We start from the raw sequence: 9019 nt of genomic DNA, 5'->3' as shown, positions 1-9019 counted from the left end.
GTCGCGTTTTGTAACCGGAGTCTCTTGGAGGGAGAGCATGAGTTTGTGTATAAATCTATACGGGATTGACACCCCACACCTTGTTGCTCGCTATAGTGGGACTTGCAAGTCTACGGGTGACAAATATCACATCGATTTTGGCGCCACTAGGTCGTCATGTTAAACACATGTCATATCAGCATGGTTACTACCACATAACATCTTAACCTTAATTAACAAACTGGTTTTAAGGTAGTTAGTGGTCAGTAGTTACTTTTTCAACACTACTATACACTTTCATTTTCCCATTACATTCATATAGTGATCTTCTCACATAAAAGGTAATGCAAACTATTTTCTAGTAGAGATAGTCTTAAACTTGGGAAAACTTACAAAAAACAAACAGTACGGTCAAGTCTTAGTACATTCATTTAGAAAGTGGCCTATAATGCTAACTTTATGATTCCTCAGTAGATACACTTGGGATATGTATTAATCGGGTTCGGCAGACAGTAGAATGTGTGTTTTATGCTTCATTTCCTGTTCCTTGGTTGGTTGTGGGCTTAGAGCAGATTCACCCAGTCTATTATCTATTAGATCTTGGCTAGATATACATTCTGTATACATCAAGTAATCATAAGGAGTACCAGTTATAGGTCAGGTCATAGTATACAAATTCAATATACCTTTTTCTAGTACAAAAACATACTTTTCAAATAGAACATTTAGCAGGCTAAACTAGAAACTTATCAGTAAAAGGGTTTAATCCATTTTATTAAACCAGTATAATTTAAAGGACCTTTATTGGTAAATTCTATAATACCTTAGTTTATACATCAAGGTTATATATAATTTATATCCGATAGACAGTTGGATGTGTGATTTCCCCCTTACTTCCTGTTCCTTGTTTGGTTGTGGGCTTAGGGTAGATTCACCCATTTAACGGTCTGTTTGATATTAGATTATATATAGCTTGTATAAACTAAGTGATTATAGAAGGAACTATTGTGGTTACTATTTTTACTAAAGGAAATATATGATTTCCTTAAAGAATGTTTTCATCAAATATAAAGAGCTGTTACAGTTAATTCCGTAAGTACCAAATGAATAGACCAGTGTTATATAGATCTAACAAACAATGGGATGTGTGACTTACGCCTCATTCCCTATTCCTTGTTTGGTTGTGGGCTTAGGGCAGATTCACACAATCGATTGTTTGTTCACCCTAAATTGTATATAACTTGTATTCATTTAGTACTCATAGAAGGAATTGTAGAGTCATTTTTACTTATCTTCCATCATATAAGAAAATATAAGATTTTCTGGAGGAACGGGCGAACTTTTCTAAAAGAACTTACAACATACTTTACATCACTTAAATACTTATGAACTCACCAGCTTAAATGCTGATCCTCTCTTTCAAAATAACTTGTATTCTCAGGAAACTAGTAGACAGGTGTGTGTTGGGATTCAAAAGATGGAGTATAGTAGCTTCATGTCTTGTTTTGTTATTTACCCTTAAAGTCAATCTTTTGTGAATCACATACTTTGTAAACACTTTAAATATTAATGCAATGGTTGTTTGTTACTTTGATTACTATGATGAATATGTTGTGATACTAAACATGATGTCCTCCGACCCCGAACGTTTCCGCCGTTCCGATTTGGGGGTGTGACATTAAATATTTTCTAGATAAATAGTTTCTGAAATTATAAAATCAACCATTGACTTATAAATCTTAATTATTATTCTAGTTAAATGAAATTTTATGCTTAAAAACATAGTATGTTTGAAAAAAAAAATGGCATGACAAGTGTGACAACCCACGTCATGTAAATAACAAAGATTAGAGAGAGTGTGGCAAATCTTAGGTGGTGCCTATATGGATCGTGACAAACTTGACACCACTCCCTCCATCCTAATGAATTCAGTGCATTGCGGATGCTCTTAAATCAATATAGCGGGTTCCCAACAACTCATCTAATGACTTTTCATTTCCCTGTCATTTTAACTGCAATTTCTAATAAGAATATCAATTCCTACCTTGTTCTCCTTATCATCATTTATATCTTCTCTCATCACTCTCTTCCATTTTCCATGAAAAACCTATATCTATTCAATACGTCACCATCACATTTACGATTTTAGATATGAGGCTTTCCTATTGTAATAACTCAATGGTATTAGTTTGTTCATTTCATTCAATTATTTTAATTAATGAACATCGGTATCTATGTGAGACTTTATCTTCCTAAATTATATTTTGATAAATAGACTTAAGGGAAAGACTACCGGCAAGATACAAGTGGATGAATGAGCGATGACATTGAAGCCTAAAGAAAAGATGGTGATGGGAAGTATACAAGGGTTGTTTTATGATGATGAACCATTTAACATATATAAGGAGACGAAGACCGAAGTTGAAGACATGTGGGATGGGAGTTTGCGAAGACACATATCGGAAGATTGTTCTAAGAATGAGAATGTTATCAGTAATATCATCAAAATAACTATAGAAATTAAAAAAAAAAAAATGTTAACTAAAGAAGTCGCCAAAAACCGATCATTGTTATTCCAAAATAATTTGTTACCTTATCAACCAAAATTTTTTTATTAACTTTATTACCTAATATCTAAGATTTTGATTGGGTTGACCGAGTAGTCACAATTTGATCGCCTTCTATATATACACAATGAGAAAATATGAAGTTTTCCAATTTAAAAAGGAACACTTGTGTCTTGTGGTCTGTTGTTAGCCAATGAAAAGAAAGAGTAGAAGCTGAAAGTGGTGCTGAGCTGTCGTAAAAACAAAAGGTCGTGGGGGCACGTGGTACACTTGGCAGTGGGGCCAGGTTTGGCAATGCCCTATGCGGCTGACAACCAAATTTAAGCCGTCAACATCAGATTTTGGAGCTTTCCGGAACCCACACAAACACTTTAACTTTTACTCCTGCAATTACAGCGGGGCGTTGGTGCAACATTAAGTTTGACAGCTGGCTGTTCCCATTGCCCAATTTCATTGTCCAGCTCAGATTTTATTTTATATATTTATTTATTTTTTCAGTTAATTTCAAAAAACAAGATTCGCATATATAACGAATCAAAGTTAAGTTCTATAAAATACGAAACAACACAACCTATTTTTGGTTAACTTTTTTTATTTTTAAATATTATTTATCTTCGGAGAAGTTTTTTAAAAGCTGGAATAATAAGAAGAATCAACCCCATGTGTTTTTTTTAATAATATCGAACTTTTTTTTTTATTATGATAAGTATATTTATAGTTTCATATTTTATGCAATAAGTTTTATTTATCCAATAACTTTTTGTTTCACCTATCTAATCTAAGTATACATAATTTTAAAATTATTATTAATTTTTTTTTATTTTAGATTTAACATTATCTATTTACTTTTTGTTATTTATGTACTGATTTTATTTGATGTTCTTCGACCTTAATCTAATGGGAGTACAAACGTTTTTTTTGTTGTTGTTGGTTAAATAATTTTTAATTTTAAAATTTTTACATATGTGTAAAAAAAACTAGATGATCGAGTTTTATAAAATATTTCATAAACATAACAGTTAATTATATTGTATTATAGTTAATAGTTAAATTGCTCAAGGATATTGAAGAATTTAAGTTCATAGCTATTTGTTTGTTAAAATTAATCAAAAAAGTGATGTAAAAGAACAAAAAATATTATACATCTCATCGACAAGTGCAAATGCTCTTATATATCCTCTTTTTTTTTTTCAGAATAATGAATTATGATTAAATATAAAATTAAGATCAACGTTTTTTGTTTACATATTATAAAATGTTATTTCTTGATGTGTTGTTACAACCTCAAACTCTTAGCAATTTTTAATTTGCAATAACACAAGTTTATACTTGAATTCCCAAATATTAAATTTATGATCCTTTCAATAAATTAAAGCTTGCCGTTGCTTAGTAATTCTCAGACTACGACAACTATCCTTGGGGATTATGATTTTGGTTTTAATTGTCATTTAGTATTTGTTTGGAAAATTTTCTGAAATTTCTTATTTTTAACAATGACTTATCATTATCTACATAGGAATCATAAATTCTAACATTGATGATGCTTCTAAAAGTTATTGTGCTCAACGAATATGTAATAAAGGTAATCTAAGTTAATCCGTTTAATTTTCATTACTTTTAAATCCCATTAAGGAAAGAGGTTAAATTAATCCGTTTCCAATATCTGTATATATTGTTGAATTTGGTTAAAAATATATACTTTATCAAATATAGAAAGAAATAGTTATAGTAAATAAAAAACTATTACAGACATTAACTCTTAGATTTAACAAAAATGGACCGGCTATTCGAGGGGTCAAAAAAGTATTGCTTTTGTAAAACCTAAAATGGGTTAAAAGACATAAAAATTAAATACATTGGGTCAACTTTCACACATACATCCACCTTGACCTATTTTTATTAATCTTTTTAATAACTCAAAGTAATTTGTTTTCTATAAATAAGCTAAAAAACAATCATGAAATATCATTTTTCTTATTGCTCTTTATTGTTTTTTATTTTAAAATTGACATTTTCATCAATTATAAAATTTAAAATTAAAAAAATATATATATATATATATATATATATATATATATATATATATATAAAATAAAGATAATTATAGAAACTTTATATATTTTAGTAATTATCGTTTTGGGAAAAAAAATACCTGTACATAAACTACCAACTATGTCATTTTATCATAAAAGCATATTAACCTAACCAGCGCGTGTAATACAACCGCGCGTGATTAAACGAAAACTACACGCGCTGCTTCCTATCTTTAAACCCTGTATATATATTCTAAGAAAGTCATCGCGAGAGAGAGAGAGAGAGAGAGAGAGAGAGACTCCATTGATGTACATGATCCATTAACCAACGGAGATGGGTAGAAATCGGTTTCACGGGAAGCCGTCAAACGGCGATGTGGTGTTCGCCGTCGTCACTGGCTTTTTGTTTCTCTCTCTCCCGTTGGTGTGCTTTGGAATTCGTTCTTTTCCGGTGAACGGAGAAATCTTGGCTCAGGTCGGAACGGATTTGATTGGCTTCACGGAAGCGCCGGAGTATCGTAACGGAGTCGAATGCTCAAACAATACTATCCACATCGCAATGACACTCGATTCCGAGTATCTTCGTGGCTCAGTCGCCGCCATCCACTCCGTTCTCCGCCACGCTTCTTGCCCAGAAAACGTGTTTTTCCACATCATCGCCGCCGAGTTCGACCGAGCGAGTCCACGGGTCTTAACTCGGATTGTCCGGAATACGTTCCCTTCTCTCAACTTCAAAGTCTACATTTTCCGGGAAGATACAGTGATCAATCTGATATCGTCGTCGATCCGGGTCGCTCTCGAGAACCCGTTAAACTACGCCCGAAACTATCTGGGCGAAATTCTCGACCCGAATGTCGAACGGGTTATCTACCTCGACTCCGATGTCGTTTTGGTCGACGACATTAACAAGCTATGGAGCATCACTTTGCAGAACAACCGTGTGATCGGAGCTCCGGAGTATTGCCACGCGAATTTCACGAAATACTTCACAGAAACGTTCTGGTCCGACGCGTTAATGTCTCGGGTATTCGCATCGAAGAATCCATGTTATTTCAACACCGGTGTGATGGTAATGGATATGGTGAAATGGAGAGCTGGGAACTATCGCCGGCGAATCGAAAACTGGATGGAATTGCAGAGAAAAAAAAGGATTTACGACTTGGGTTCCTTGCCGCCGTTTCTACTGGTGTTCGCCGGTAACATTGAGCCGATTCACCACCGCTGGAACCAACACGGACTCGGCGGAGATAACGTGAAAGGCAGCTGTCGGTCGCTGCATTCCGGTCCGGTGAGCTTGCTTCATTGGAGTGGCAAAGGGAAGCCGTGGGTCAGACTGGATGAGAGGAGACCTTGTCCGTTGGATTATCTCTGGCAGCCGTACGATCTTCATCAGCATAAGAATCAATATCAACCGTTGGATTGAATGATTGATAACTCTAATTATTTAATTTAATTTCATTAAGAAAAGAAAAAAAAAATAGAATCTTTTGGTTTATACTTTATCATTTTGTTGTAATTTTTGGTGAACATGTCGATTCAGAGATTCTTTGAAAGCTGTGTACAGAAATACATACATTGTGTGACTTGTTTATTTGAAAATAAAAATATTAAAATTGGGATTTGGGAGGTCTATTTCTTTTGTAATATGTCCTTACAAAATTTGGAGTTTGACATTTTTGGATTATTTGTTGATATTATGTTGTAATATTACTTTTGGAAATAATACCTTTTTTAAGAGATTTTGTTTGTTAATTGTAGTGGACAACTAAATAACAAATATGGTTTGGTATATACAACTTTTATTATATCATAATATTCCTATTCTAATAATATTCCTATTCTAATAAATGAAAAGTTTTAGTCTCCTTTCTTTTTGCTAAGTGTTATTCTAATACAACAATTCATTAATATTAGGGAAATGGACTTAATAAAGTAATTAAGTTTTCGGTTTGTTCACATCTGGGTAACTATCTTTCTTTTGTATACATTTAGGTAACGAACTTTTTGGAAGTATTCACATATGACCATTATGACCGGCTGTAGGAGGTTACATCCGTTCATAATGGTCATATGTGAACACTCCAAAAAGTTTGTTATCTAGATGTGTACAAAAAAAGATAGTTACCCAGATGTGAATAAACCGAAGAGGTAAGAGTAAATTACACGAATGGTCCCTATAGTTTGGGTAATTTGTGTGTTTGGTCCTTGACTTATTTTTTTAATGTGAATGGTCCTTACTGTTTGTTTTTGTTGTGCGTTTGGTCTCTATCTTAACTCAAAAGACTATTGTGTCCTTTTTTTAATTTATTTTTTAATTACTTTTCTTATTTATGTATTTTTTTTATATATTTTAAAAAATTAATAGACTCCATATATTTTATCTCCTCACCCTAAACCTGAAACCACATTCGAGAAATTTAAGTTCGGTCCCACCAGTCACCATCTCATCTCTCATCCTCTCCAACTTCTCTTTCTTTTCAATTTTTAATGACATCAACGTCTTCACTATCCATTTTTTTTTCGGTCCTTCAACTCCGGCAAACCAACCCCAAAACCCTTCTATTGGGTTGTGGTGGTGGAAAATTCAATGAAAAGATGTGTTATGGGGTATGTTCGCCGAAGTTGAAGGATCTAAAAAAAAAGGGATAATGAAGACGTTAATGTCGGGTCTATTAATTTTTTAAAATGTATAAAAAATAAATAGATAAATAAGAAAATTAATTAAAAAATAAATTAAAAATGACACAATAGTCTTTTGAGGTAAGACATGGATCAAACGCACAACAAAAATAAACAGTAGGGATTATCCAAGTTAAAAAAATAAGTTACGGACCAAACGCATAAATTAACCAAACTACATGGACCATTCGTATAATTTACTTTTACAGTTTCGGTGTGTTTACATCTGGGTAACAATATTTTTGTGTACACATCTAGGTAACAAATTTTTTGGAAGTGTTCACATGTGACCATTATGACCGGATGTAACCTGCTACAGCCGGTCATAATGGTCATACGTGAACACTTTCAAAAAGTTCGTTACCTAGATGTGTTAAAAAAAAAGATAGTTACCTAGATATGAACATACCAAAAAGTTAATTACCTTATTAAATTCATTTCCTTTAATATTATTATCAATGTCATGTGTCATGTAAATATTTTCAAATTTTAAATTTATATTTTTTTAATTATATATTAAATTTGAAGTTGTAATAACTTTGAAATTTTGATATATCTCTTAATAAATAATTTATTTAAAATGATTAATTAATTATTATAAATTTTTATTATAAAAATTAAATTAATTTTATAAATGTAGTTACCACGGATTATAAAATTAGAAACCAAATATAAACATGGTATATAAATTAAAATGGTATATAAATTAAAATGCATGTTTCATTCCATTTACTTTGGTGAAGCATGTTCAAATCGTTTTATATGTTTTCCATAAATTAATTCAATGGAAAGCATTAAAAAAAAAAAAAAAAACTTACTTTATGAAGGGCTTGTCATGGAAATTGCATTTCGATTATGTTTTCCCGATGACCATTGACTTACAGATATGCATTCCCCCATACCACCACCATTAGTAATGGTCCATTACTTGTGATCCTTAAGCTTCAAGCAATTGACTACTCATGTACCAATGAAATTGGTCAAAAGGGATTCAAATTTACCTATTAATTTGTTTACTTATTTATATCAATAAAATGAAACACTTAAAGAAATACAAGATGTTTATAAATTGATACGCATTTGAGGTATATCTTATGATCCTAAATACATACCAAGAACAAGATTGTGCAAAACAATATTTGGCGTATCCTAAATATGTATATCTTCTGATCTTAAAATGCCTATCAAGAACAAACTTAAGTTTGTACACGTATTTATATAGTTAAGCTAACTTATAATCGTGAGTTTAGCTTTCAGGATTAAGCATTATCTATAAAATATTATGTAGACGTTAATATACAAAATACTTACTCCTGTTATTAATTTTCTAGATATTTCTACTATAATAATGTAAAAATGTGACGTCGATGAATAATTATTAAAAATATTGAGTTACCGGACCTAATCAAATTTCAAAATATTCAAAGAGAAAATGATATATTAGGTTAATCTTACTTAGCCTCGTTTGATACGCATCTTTCCAGGTCCAAAAAGATCTTTCTGGCTGAATGGACTGGAAAGACTGTTTGATTTGCATAAAAGAAGGGATCTTTCCCGGTAAGATATGTCTTTCCCGGTAAGATATGTCTTTCCCAGAAAGCCCCAAAATCATATCTTTCTGGCTGAATGGGCTGGAAAGATAATTATACACCAAACCCCGCCTCTTTCTTTCTTTATTAGATTATTAATTTTTTTAAATAACTTTTTTTAAATTTATTTTTTTATTGAATTATTACTTTTTTTATCATTCAGTATAGTCAA

The 9019-nt window shown here is 31.8% G+C and overlaps 1 protein-coding gene across 1 annotated transcript; it reads left to right on the top strand.

Moving 5' to 3' along the window:
• Positions 1–4852: 4852 nt before the first annotated feature.
• LOC111912410 (probable galacturonosyltransferase-like 9) lies at positions 4853–6211 on the top strand. Its single transcript, XM_023908150.3, has one exon. It carries the CDS (start codon positions 4914–4916, stop codon positions 6000–6002), a length of 1089 nt encoding a protein of 362 aa, XP_023763918.1. The 5' UTR covers positions 4853–4913; the 3' UTR covers positions 6003–6211.
• The last annotated feature ends 2808 nt before the right edge of the window (positions 6212–9019 follow it).

This window comes from Lactuca sativa, chromosome 8 (genome assembly GCF_002870075.4).
Source record: "Lactuca sativa cultivar Salinas chromosome 8, Lsat_Salinas_v11, whole genome shotgun sequence".
Taxonomy (NCBI): domain Eukaryota; kingdom Viridiplantae; phylum Streptophyta; class Magnoliopsida; order Asterales; family Asteraceae; genus Lactuca; species Lactuca sativa.
The sequence above is the reverse complement of the archived record's forward strand: the minus strand, read 5'-3'. Positions and strand labels throughout refer to the sequence as shown.

Coding starts and splice junctions, on each gene's coding strand:
- LOC111912410 (XM_023908150.3), top strand. CDS start 4,914: ATGGGTAGAAATCGGTTTCACGGGAAGCCGTCAAACGGCGATGTGGTG.